Below are 12,809 nucleotides of genomic sequence, written 5' to 3' on the forward strand. Positions count from 1 at the left end.
CCAGTAGTATCTGAAGATGACCTTTGAGAAAATCATGTAAATGATTAGATCTGAAATTTAATTTCAGCAGGAAACTGTGTAAGTCTGCAAATGCAAAGGAGGATGGCAACTAAGCAATATTGTCTATTCAGTAGTTAGATTTGCTCCATTAAATTCTAGTTTTAACATAAAGAAGGCAGAAAATGAAAGACACTAGTAATATCCAACCAAGAAAATTATGTGCAGGTTTCAAGAGGCACAGTGAGAACTGCTTGAGCTAAAGCAAGAAACTAACAGGTACATTGTTCAGAAGTAAATGAACGAGTGTCTAATGGTAATGCATGCTGCCTGGATATAAATACTCTAAAAAAAAAAAACACACGAAACAACCACAAAGAAAATAGAAGAAAAATAAAAGGAAAAGATACCTAGTTGAGTGAACTTGAATATAAAAAGATAATCAAAGGAAAGAGAAATACTTACAAAGTTGTGTATAAGGCATCATTTACAAAAGAACACTGGAAAAATTGTAGAACAGAGGTAAGAAAATGTAAAAATAAGAAAGTCTAATGTAGAGAATGAAAGGAAGATTGTACATATTAGGGTAAATGAGAAGACATTTGTTAGATACTCAGGAACAAGATAATAGTGAGTAAGGAGGAAGCTGACTAAGGGATGGGGATGATAATTTAATAAAATGCAAGAAGAGCCAAACAGAATCAGACAGATAGCTCCTATCATGTGGTAGTTAGCATTCATCTGTCACATTATCAATGGCCTGTCCTGGGTGAAACTGATTTTTGTGAATTTCACTTTTATAGTCTAGCACCACTACCCATAGATGGTAATATATTTGTCATTGGCTTCCTTTATGGAGTCTCTCCTGGGTGGGTTTTGACAAGGTGACTCTTCAACTTAACTACTGGGTAACGAAACATGATTTTGAAAAGTGTATCCACATGGTGTTCTGATATGGATTTTCAAATATGTTAATTTACTAAAGCCTAAAGCTTCTCAGGTGGCGCTAGTGGTAAAGAACACGCCAGCCAGTGCAGGAGACGCAAGATACACGGGTTCAGTCCCTGGGTGGGGAAGGTCCCCTGGAGAAGGCAATGGCAACCCACTCCAGTACTCTTGCCTGGAGAATCCCACGGACGGAGGAGCCTGATGGGCTACAGTCCGTGGGGTTGCAGAGTCGGACACGACAAAGCTTACACACTTAGAGTACCACAAACGCTGGGCCACGTCCCCCCTCCCACCCAGAGGGTCTTCCCTGTCTTCCTGGGTATTAGCCAAACAGAAGTTAATGTTTGACGCTGACAGAATACACGGCTATGCGACAGAAAATGTGTGTCTCATCCCCAGTTCCCTACGTATGTGTGCCTTCAGATAAGTCACTTAACCTCTTCATCTTCCTCCTCACCAGTATGAAAATAGGGATCATGCCCTCTAGAGGGAGGCTTCCCAGGTGGTGCTAGTGGTAAAGAACCTGCCTGCCAACGCAGGAGACACAAGAGATGTGGGTTCGATCCCTGGGTCAGGAAGATCCCCTGAAGGAGGGCATGGCAACCCAGTCCCGCATTCTTGCCTAGAGAATCCCATGGACAGAGGAGCCTGGCGGGCTTCAGTCCACAGAGTCACACAGTCAGACATGACTAAAGCGACCTAGCACGTACGCCCTCTATGCATCTCTAAAGGCAGGAAGAGTAAACGACACGCAAGAGAGGACCGTCAGCCCTTCTGAACAGGCGTATCCACATGGGGTACAGCTGAGCCTGGCTGTGGAACCCACCTCTTAGATGCCATAAGTCGGTACCTTTTGGTGCCAGGAATCTCAAATCCCCTCCTCTCCCGGAACAGAGCCAAGAGGGAAACATGTCTTCTTCCTTACAATTACTGTGCTGGCCCTAAAGATTTCTGCCCTCCAAGCTCTGCCTTCACTAGCATGGTATATGGTGTGCAGTGACCTAATTGCTGTAGTTTTGAAACACCGGGAGGCCAGTGACTAGAATGTAGTGTCGTTGTGACCACAGGCTCCAGGCTTGGGTCTCCTCCTAAGCACTCAGCAGTAGCTCTTCAGCACTGCATCCTATGATGCTCTGAAAAATGTCCAGAAAAAAGCGCCCAGCCATCCATATTCACTGGCAAGCACCACACCAGGCATACGGCCAGTTTGAATGGTATCGGGAAGGCATATGGAAAGTTTTTTTTTTTTTTCCTCCAGCAGGCTTTAGAACTTCAAAGGGATCATTTGTTTGATTATCATTACATCAGTCTATCACCCGACATCTTTGACCCCCTACAATTTGCCAGGCACTGTGCCTGGCTCTCGGAGGAATAAAAGGAAAGAAGACCTAGCCCTCACCTCCAAGGACTGAAATTCAACAGATATGACAAAATACCTAACAAAATAATTACCTACAGCAGTCATGAATAGTGCTAATGATGGCTGTTTTTGAAAATCTAAGAAAGGAGAATATGGGTCAAAATCATCAAGGATGTCTTCACAGGGAAGATGAGGTTGGAACAGAATCATCTTGGGGTCTGAACTTATTTTGAGAAGGGAATTAGGGAGCAATTGTATGAACAAAGTTTTTTCTGGGAATGTTCCTAGAAAAGTGGGCAATAAGATCAGCAAGATTAGTTAGGAAATGATTGCTTAGTCATATATTTGACAGTATTCATTTTTATTTGCTATCAGTGAGGTATCGTACTGGAAGCTGGATATCAAGCAATGAACAAACAGACCAAGTTTTTGTCCTCTTAGAGCTTACCCTTTACAGAGGAAGCCAATACATAGAGATGTCAATGCATAAAGAGTAATTCTAAAATCCATGGTGCTTTGGAGGCAATATTCTTCTATAGGAAGTTGAGGAACCTAACCTAGGTGCCTGGGGATGACCACACCAAGAAGAGATACTTATTAAACTGAAAGCTGATGGAAGACAAGGATGCAACCACTAAAAGTGTTGAGCAGAAGCTCAATCCAAGTAAAGACAATAGAATACAAGAAGGCCAGAGGAAGGCAAGAGTATGGCATATTACACATAAAAGGAGGCCAGTGAAGCTGATTGCATGGGGTCTTAGTGATAACATTTTTTACTTACTTCTTATCATGGGTTATGTAGAATTCTTGACATCTTAATATCGGAGTGTTCATGTAATTGGTAATTAGTTTGTCAATGATGACTCTTACATATTTTTATAAATTAATTTGATAAGAAGTCGAGGCAATGAATACTGTCTTGATCATCCATAATTTTAAAAAGAGTATTATCAGTATACATTTATTTTCAAAAAATTAGATGCTTTGGACATAGAAGAGTTGGAAACTTGATGGTATCAATATTTATGGGAATTATTACCTTTGGATAATGTAAATAAGATACTGATGAAGCAAAAAATAAGTTTTAGTTCAAATTATAACGTACACTTTCTGTGTAATAAGAGATACTAGTGCTAGTCATGTATTAATTATTAAGATATTGAAAGATGTTCATAATGTAGGTCAAATCTATTATTATAATTGTGTTCTAATATGATATGATATGTGAAAATAGTAGTGATTATTACAGAGTACAGTAAAATCCAGACTAGGCAAACATCTAAAGCAGTTTAGATGGCCAAGATCTTAAGCAGCTGACCTTAGGAATACAAAAGCAACATTTTAAAAATTGTGTGAGTGTACGTTGGTGTGGTGTGTATGTGTAAAGAGTTTCTTGACTCAACATCAAATCTAAAAGTTAAAATAATGTCAATATTAATGTTTTGGAAGAATTAATCCAGAGCATTCTAATATATTAACACTCTGCAAATCATTTTGTATATATACTAAAGCTGTTATTATAATGAAGAATTTTTAAAACTTTCAATGGATTCTTACCCTTTCATTCTTTTATTTGTGATGATAATACTTGGAGGTTAAGAAATTATATGATAATAGTTGGGCTTTATAGTCTGCCTTTTATTTAAAATGTTGAAAACTTCCATGAATTAAACCTCTTACTTCCCCCCGGGAAATCACAAAATGCATTCTAATTCCTGCAGCACCTCCTGCCATGTTCTATGTTGGCCAGACATTTAGTTCTATTTTAAGTCCTATTTAAAATCCATTTATGTATAAAACAATTTAGATTCTCTGGGCATGTCTAAAATGCAAGCACTCTGGTGCAAGATTGTGGAGTATTAATACCCTGCCAACTTGGGTCTTATTCAAATTATATTGAATCAGTTTGTGATTATTTGATTCATTATCTATAGTTAGATTATCCCTATTTTTTAAAAATAGGAGGTCACATTTATTAGCATATGCATACACATGGAAAAACGAAGTGTAGACCTATGATAAGGTGCTCTAAATCTTGTAGTATCTGAAACTTTTAATGTTATGCTTGCCATTTTTATTTGACTCCATATGGTTTATGTTCATGGTTAACCATGAACACATTAAATGGACTCCATTGTGTCAAATGGTATTTTCAGTGTGGATAGGGGTGGAACTGTAAGAGGACATTCTTTGGGAGGTGGGGCTGTTGTAGGGTTCTGTTTTATTTTGTTGACGGTAACACATGGTCCTGTGATTACCAGAATCTTTTTTGGTGATGTCATATGGGAAAGTTAGCATTTATTCTTCTTTAACATTTTACTAGATCTTTAGAGTGTTATAAAACAAGCCTTTACTACTTAGTAGTTAAGCATTTCCTCTCTTTGTTTAATTAATGTATTGATCAGAACCAAATCTATAGGAGCAAGCTTATTGAGACAGACTATCTGTGCCTCTTTCAAGAGATCGTTGCTACGCTCCACACTTTTCAGTAAATAAAATATGGACAAAACTGCAACATATGGAGACTGAAACTTTTGGCAATAGTACCTTAAAGATATTTCAAAAATAATTCCGCTTTATTACTTCTTCTGTGCCATTGCATATAACGAGGGTTTTAAAAAGACCAAATACAGCTCTCTGATTTCCATTTAATGGAAGAAGTAATAAAGTTTAATTGTATACTTGAGCACGGGGCGTCATTTCCAGTACATCTGATCAATAATTCATCAATTGCCTTTGGCTCAAAGCAATATTTGAAAGAAAATGCAACCAGTGGGAGTTTATCTAGCTGTAGCTTCATCATGCCTATTAATTATGCTTTTCCTGAATTTGGATCATTAGGCTACCAAAGTGACAGCGGATGGAGAGCAAACTGGACAGGATGCTGAGAGGACCAACACGCGGGCAGACTCCTTGAGGGACTTCATCAAGGACCTGGCCCGGGATGCAGAAGGTATTAGCAAAGACATAGTTTAATCATTGTTTCTCCCAGTAGGAAAAGAGGAATAGAAGGATCAATGAAGACTGGAATTTCTCTAGTAAGAGCTGGCCTTTCTAAATTTGAGGGTTGGGTTTTTAAAAAGTATTTTAATCAAGATATTCTAGGACATTATCAGTTGAGAATCTATGGCTTTCAGTGTTCAATTTGTAACAACAGTCAGTGAATTAGGAATATGAGTGCAAACCAGCGATACATTGAATGCATTCCTTTGGGAACGCTCTGATTCTTGAGGAATATTGGGATCAAATATGATTAAATCAGTTAACGGGCAACTTCTCCTCTGCTCTCGTGCTGTTTTTGTATTCAAAACTATTTAAAAGATTCTTGATTTTTTAAAAAATTAATGTAATAATTCCGCTCAGTACCTTCCAGCAGTACTTTAATTTCTCAAAATGACTTTTAAATGCTTGGTTCTGGTTTTTAATGAACATCTGTTGCTTGGAATTTGGAGGTGCTGCCTTACCAGAAGCTACACTGCATGTAGTTCACGATTCTCTAGGAGTTAACTGTTGGCATCCACCAATCTGATTTGAGAATCAAAGTGGAAGCCATTGTGGGGCAAAGCCCAAATTAAGAAACTCAAAGAAAAGAGATAATACCAAAAAAAAAAAAAGCGCTCAAAAAAAAAAACAAAACAACAACAGTTCTTAAATATCTATTAACATATCATAAACATCCATGCATGTTGAGAAAAATAGGAAAAAATGTCTTTTTCTTTGAAAAATAAAACAATTTAATTCCTCCACAATGTTAAACATTTTAGACATTTTGCTTTCTAATATAGCCAAATAAATCAGGACATGAGAACCTTCAAGGCTTTCAAGATCCTGATAAGTCTTTCTTAGGAGTCACAGCCAAGAAGAGGCAGGAACTTCCAATGATCCCCCACAGTAAGAAACTGCAGAGTTTTCATCTGAGGCGCCATCTCAGGGTATATATGTCAGGATCTGGAACAGAAATTACTCCTACCAAAATGAGTTAACTCGTTAACGTGGTTTCTCCTCAGCTAGATGAAGTTGTTGTGGTTTCCTTGATTTCATTTTCCATTAAAGTTGTTTTTATTTGCATGTGTTCCCCCCCACCCCCCGCAAAAAAAAAAAAAAAGAAAAAGAAAAATAGAAAAGAAAAGAAAAACCATTGCAGACAGAGCCGGTTCGCTGTATCTGAATACCTGAAGATATTAGTACTCTAGGAGCTTTCCGTTAGCTTCCATCTTATCTCAGACATTAAGCAGCTTATTCTGGGATCTCATCTTCATTGTTTCAATCAAACATTGCTACCTAAGAGTAAATCCTAACGATACATGTTTTCAATATACTCCAGGATCAGCACTGCCTACCTCTCTAGGCTGCGCCCTCCACCTCCCAGGGTGTGCGTACCACAGATACACCAGCAGGGGGCAGAGTGGAGACAGTATTTAACCCCGGCTCTGCTCACCATCCAGTCTGTCAAAGAAAAGGGTTGTGCATCGTGGAAGATGTCTCCCAGTCCCTAAATTTGTCTATCAGTCAGGTGACCTTATTGTGTCTGTCCAAATAGGACACCTTTTCCTAATTCCTGTAACGTGCCGTGTGGACGGCTGTGATTCGTTCCTGAGGACAATGTGACCGTTACTCTCTTCTTCCAACAGGTCCAAATGAAGATGATAACAAAAATGATAATCACAGCTCTTTAAAACAGAATCCAGGGGGAGTTCCCTGGTGGTCCAGTGGCTAAGACTCTGCACTCCTGATATAGGGGGGCTGGGTTCGATCCCTGGTCAGGGAACTAGATCCCACATGCCACAACTAAGATTCTATGCAGCCAAATAAATAAGAATAAAATGTTTAAAAAAAAAAAACTCATCCTGGAAAAAAAAAAAAAAGAATCCAGCTGTTAAAATTTCATGAAAATTCAAATTTGTATATGTCAGAGTTAAGCTAAATTATTTCTGTTATATATATATATATATATATATATATATATAACAGGCTTGGCCATTTAGGGGATTTAAAAAAGAAGAAAACTCACTAAAAGCTTTAAGTGAGTTATATACAACATACCTATACCTTTTTCCCCTCTAGAAACCATAATAACAGTGGATGATCATCAGTATTTTTAGTTTTTATTAGTGGTAATAAATTGCTGTGGGAAACGTGACTACTTCAGCCTGGCATTTGTCTATTTCAGTTTTCTTTCTAGATAGATGAAATACTTTACTCATCCTGTATTCCATTTTAAGTCTATATAGAAATCAACTTCTATTAATCTAAGGCATTCTTATCTCACACAGTTTTATAAAGTCTGCTTTGTGCCAACTTCTGAGTCAATAAAATGAATAAACTACACTTTATTCCACACACTATTAGAATTAATGACTGAAGGTATATAAAACCATTAGCACATGCCCCGATATATAATAGGACTTAAGAGATGCAGGACAGCCTTCTTTCCTGTTCCTCAGGTCACAATAGTATTAGCCGTTCATGATAAATTTACCCATTACAGGTTATTTTTCTCAGGTTCAGCATGAAAAATAGCTTTGTTTCTCCTGAGGAATTAATTTATTCGGTTTGTATGTTACGGGTACTGTATACCTCTTAAATACTCCTCTTTATCCTGATGCTTTGGCTACTAAGATGCTTAACACCAGATTCAGGACCCACTACCCTGGATATTATAGCATGCCTTATGCCTTTCTGTCTAGTCACTCTTTGGTTTACATTAACATTTTTATCTTTGCCCCATCTCCTTTTATATTTATCTTGTTTTAAAGATATTTTAACCTAAATTCCCTTTGTAATAAGGTAGAAAAGATAATGAAATTAAAAGATGTGTTTCTGTTGCAAGTATTTTTAATACCATTGAAAATGTACTGAAGTCATAGTGAATATCTTGGAATAATAGACTACATAACACATTTATCTTAAACGTAAAAGTACTCGTAAAAGTTCCAAATTCCATATATAGAAGTAATGGAGCAATGAGACAACTATAAAAATAATACTTGCTTTCTTAACATAGCCTCATTTTGCTAAAGCAGTATTTGTGTACCCTAATGATTTCTTCTGGTTGCTTGCACATTGCTTTAATTTAAAAGAAATTATATAATCTATATTTTCCTTTTCCCCATCATTCTTTGTGCACCACATTCTTCTCTGTAGAAATTTAACTTTGAGATTAGACTACAAGAGAAATAGTGTGATTGTATTTCACATTCTGTGCTTCCTTGATAACACCTAGGACCAGGACCTAAATTCAATCAAATTTCCAAAAACATCTTTAAGCAAAACTCATTTATATGTTCATTTAATAATGAAAAAAATATACAGCCTTGTCAGGTTTAGAAAGGGGGAATTATCCATTTCACTTAAGGAAATAATTTGAATGCAAAGGATGTCAGTGGTTACTTACATGCTACAAGTAATTAAAATCAACTGTACATATAGGTGTGCACTCAGACCATATGACGGGGCTCTTTTATTGGTAGAGTAAAGTCTAGTACCATCTTTCTTGAAATCTAAAAATAGGAACCTTCTAACATTTAATCACCCAACATTTTGATAACTCCCACATAGTCTGCTGGTCCAAGGTACATTCTAATCAATAGTCCGTGGTCACCATGATTCCTTAAAAATTACATGTCCAAGGTGATGTCTTTACTAATCACAATGGTAGAATCTTGAGAAGGTTCTTTGTCATATATCAAGGGATGACTATGAAGCAGACAGCCAGAAAGAGACACCCTCATTAACTTCTAGGAATAGCTCCTGAGCAATAATTTCTACCACAGGGCTAAGAATGGCCATATTTGTTCTTTAAGACACCTGATTCAGATTGTTCCATAGATTTTAAACTATGACTATCAGAAATGGCAGGTTGATTGCAGCAACTTTTTAACCAAAGATATTTATCATTAAAAAAGAATTAGAAAGATGCATTCTGGAAAGGGTAGAAGTAGAGACTGAAACTGTTTCTTCCACCAACCCCAGATACTCAAACTCTAGGTGCATCAAAATCCTGGAGGGCTGGTTAAAACACTAAGTGTTGGACCACACCCTAGAACTTTTGACTCAATAGATCTGTGATGGGACCCGAGAATCTGCATTTCTAATGGTCCCAGGTGATGGATCTGATGTTGTCCACTTGAGGACCACATTTGAGAACCACAGTACTAACCCACGTCACACTCCTGTTGCTGGTCTGTGTGGCCTAAGTATGTGCAGTTGTTTCAGGTCTGTCCATACCATCTTGGAACAACTCTGACCAGTGTTAATCAGAAAAGTTTCTCCAAGAATAGAAAAGAGATTTGAAAATTCTTTAGATCTTAAAGAGGTCTTAGGATACAGTCTCGAATGGTAGAAAATGGTCTCTTGGTCAGCCATAGTCTTTATTCTGGGGATTGTCTTTGGGACTATTATAGACAAAAGGGCTCAGCAGACCAAAGAGTTAAAAAAAAAAAAAAAAAAAAATCTGTCTTCAATTTGCTAAATTAATGCTCCGTAGAACACACTTAGAACACACTTCAGAAAAAGTTGGTCTAAAACTAAGGTAGTACTGTGTACATGTTTCAATGCACCAATTTTTCAAACTTTTATTTGACAGAGAATTCTTTTTTCAAATGAAATCTTGCCCAGAACATCAACCTATAAAATAGATTCTTGGCAGAATAGACATCATTTGTAGAATACCTGAAGTGCCTGGAGAATCCTAAGATTCCAAAGAGCACAGTTTGAAACCCCTTTTAGTGCATAATAAACACAGATTCACTGGAAGGCTGTTATTGCTGAAAGGTATCTTTGAGCCCTGATGTATAATACCTGTCCCAAGGCTGGGGCTCCTTCCCTCATTCCTTTGCACGAATCAACACAGAACTGTGTGGAAGTGCAAGGGCAGTTTCATTTTCAGAGATCTCATCACAGATAGTGTTTCTCTACTCAGGGTTTTAAAATTGCAACTGATTGTGTCTTATCAGCAATGCAGACTTTGTATTTTCAGCTTCCAAGAATTAATGCTACATGTCTCATTTTTCACTCTTACCTGAAGAGAGTTTGAGCCACTTAAAAAGTAGAAACACTGTGTTTTAATTACTGTGTCCCCCTAAAAGCAACATAATATAGAGAAATATGCCACATTTCCTTGTTTCTTATGGATTGGTGTAGCAACTGCCTCTCTTTCTCAGCAGGAACACCCATGACAAACAGCGGTTCTCTTGGAGATGGTTGAGAAGAGCAGATGCTGGCTGCCACTTTTACATGCAGCATTTTGTTTGCTAATTTGCAAAATTTGTTTTACCCCCTGCAGCTGTAAATGAAAAAGCTGTAAAACTAAATGAAACTCTAGGAACTGAAGACAAGGCCTTTGAGAGAAATTTGCAAGAGCTTCAGAATGAGGTTGATCAGATGATGACAGAACTGAGGAGGAAAAATCTAGACACACAAAAGGAAGTTGCTGAAGATGAGTTGGTGTGAGTAGAAGCTCTATTATTTTTTCATTTGATAAACTGAACTTTCCAAATTGTTGGTTCGAGTTTTCTAAATTTTCCATCACATGTATCAGTAGGAGATACTTTTTATGCTCTTTGTTTTTCATCTACTTAGTTATAATTTATCTTGCTCTAAAATGGATCAAAGGCATGTTTATTCCTATATATAAATAATTAAGTAAATTATCTATTTTTTTGGTGCTGTCCCTTCTGCAATTGGGCTTTCCAGGTGGCACTAGTGGTAAAGAACCCGCCTGCCAATGCAGGAGACATAAAAAATGTGGGTTTGATCCCTATGTCGAAAAGGTCCACTGGAGAAGGGAATGGCAACACACTCCAGTATTTTACCCGGAGATCCCATGAACATGTAGCCTGGTGGGCTGCTGTAGTCCATAGGGTCACAGAATCAGACACCACTGCAGTGACTGAGGACGCACACTTCTTCAATTAGGCGCCTGGGCTTGCTTTATTAATTTCCTGTATTAGGGGCTTTAAAACTGTTGCTTTTGTTTTAATGAAAATATTTTTGGATAAATAAATTTATGAATTTAGCAAGTCATCCTGTATATTTTGTCATCTTGGGAAATATTGAATAGAAGAACTGTCAAATAATACATACTAATACTATGAAATAAAGGTTGGGGATCTGAGGTTGTGAATAATGATAGTGATTTTACTAATGCCGATGAATACCAATGGTTGTATACTCAATAAAAAGTACATTTTTACATTTACAGTCAACTACAAAGTGATGGTATTATTAGTAATCAAATAATATCTACTAAACTAGCAACATTAGCAACACCTGAAAACTTGTTAGAAAAGCAAATTATCCAACCCCATCCTCAGTTCAGTTCAGTTCAGTCGCTCAGTCGTGTCCGACTCTTTGCGACCTCATGAATCGCAGCACGCCAGGCCTCCCTGTCCATCACCAACTCCCGGAGTTTACTCAAACTTCTGCCCATCGAGTCGGTGATGCCATCCAGCCATCTCATCCTCTGTCATCCCCTTCTCCTCCTAACCCCATCCTAGACCTACTCAATTAGAAACTTTTAGGATGGGGCCCAGCAATCTGTTTGACAAGTGCTTCAGGGGATTATCATGCCTGCTAGTTGAGAGCTACTGCTTTTCAAGTAGTTAGCCTTTCTTAAAGGGCTCAAACAGAATCACTTTAGAAAAACCATTAAGTTGAATCCAGGATACTCCTAGAACTCAGTTCAAAGGAAAAGAAAAGTAGATCAAAATTACACTAGCGTGTCAACAGCATGGCATTATATTGTTTCTAACCAAACGTATCAGTATTCACATCTTGTATTCAAAGTAACAGAAAATATCTCATGGTTAATCATATTTTATTTTTGGTATATAATATACACGACAAAATTGATTTCATCAGCCAGATTTTGAGAATAGCTTGAGTTCCTTTCCAAATGAAAATGTTGTTATTAATAAATGTACAATGTGTGATTTTTTTGTGCTTTAATTCTAAATGTTCTTGCCACTTTTCAGCTATCAGTTTTCAACTTGGTTTAGCACACAGTCTGCTTTAAATATTGTCATGTTTTTCCATACTTCTAGTGTTAGTATCTCTTTGTAACACTGTTTAATACCAACCAACCCTGAGGCAGTGAGGGCTTATTGTCTCTTGTTGGGATGGGGTCTTTATAGAGCTGCAGAAAGCCTTCTGAAGAAAGTGAAGAAGTTGTTTGGAGAGCCCCGGGGGAAAAACGAAGAGATGGAGAAGGATCTCTGGGAGAAGTTGGCAGACTATAAAAGCAAGGTTGATGATGCTTGGGACCTACTAAGAGAAGCCACAGATAAAATCAGAGAAGCTAATCTCTTATCTGCAGAAAACCAGAAAAACATGACTGCTTTGGAGGTGAGTCCTGGAGTTCTTTCATCTGAATCTGGGAGTGTGGTGTAGGGGTCTGACCATGGCCAGGTAAGTCAATGGATGCAAGTTGATACATGTTTATGAGATCAAGTTTGACAACTCTGAAAGAGGACTTCTAAGAAGCAGGACAGAGAATGACCCTTCT

General features: G+C 37.6%; 1 protein-coding gene across 1 annotated transcript in view; it reads left to right on the plus strand.

Moving 5' to 3' along the window:
• The window catches only part of LAMA2 (laminin subunit alpha 2), a 659,970-nt gene that overhangs the window by 506,996 nt on the left and 140,165 nt on the right, over window positions 1-12,809 (plus strand). The window contains exons 35-37 of the mRNA XM_061130198.1: window positions 5,147-5,258; window positions 10,590-10,752; window positions 12,439-12,649. Of these exons, the coding sequence (XP_060986181.1) occupies window positions 5,147-5,258; window positions 10,590-10,752; window positions 12,439-12,649 (486 nt within the window). The remainder of the gene's footprint in view (window positions 1-5,146; window positions 5,259-10,589; window positions 10,753-12,438; window positions 12,650-12,809) is intronic.

This window comes from Dama dama, chromosome 26, assembly GCF_033118175.1.
Source record: "Dama dama isolate Ldn47 chromosome 26, ASM3311817v1, whole genome shotgun sequence".
NCBI classification, from domain to species: domain Eukaryota; kingdom Metazoa; phylum Chordata; class Mammalia; order Artiodactyla; family Cervidae; genus Dama; species Dama dama.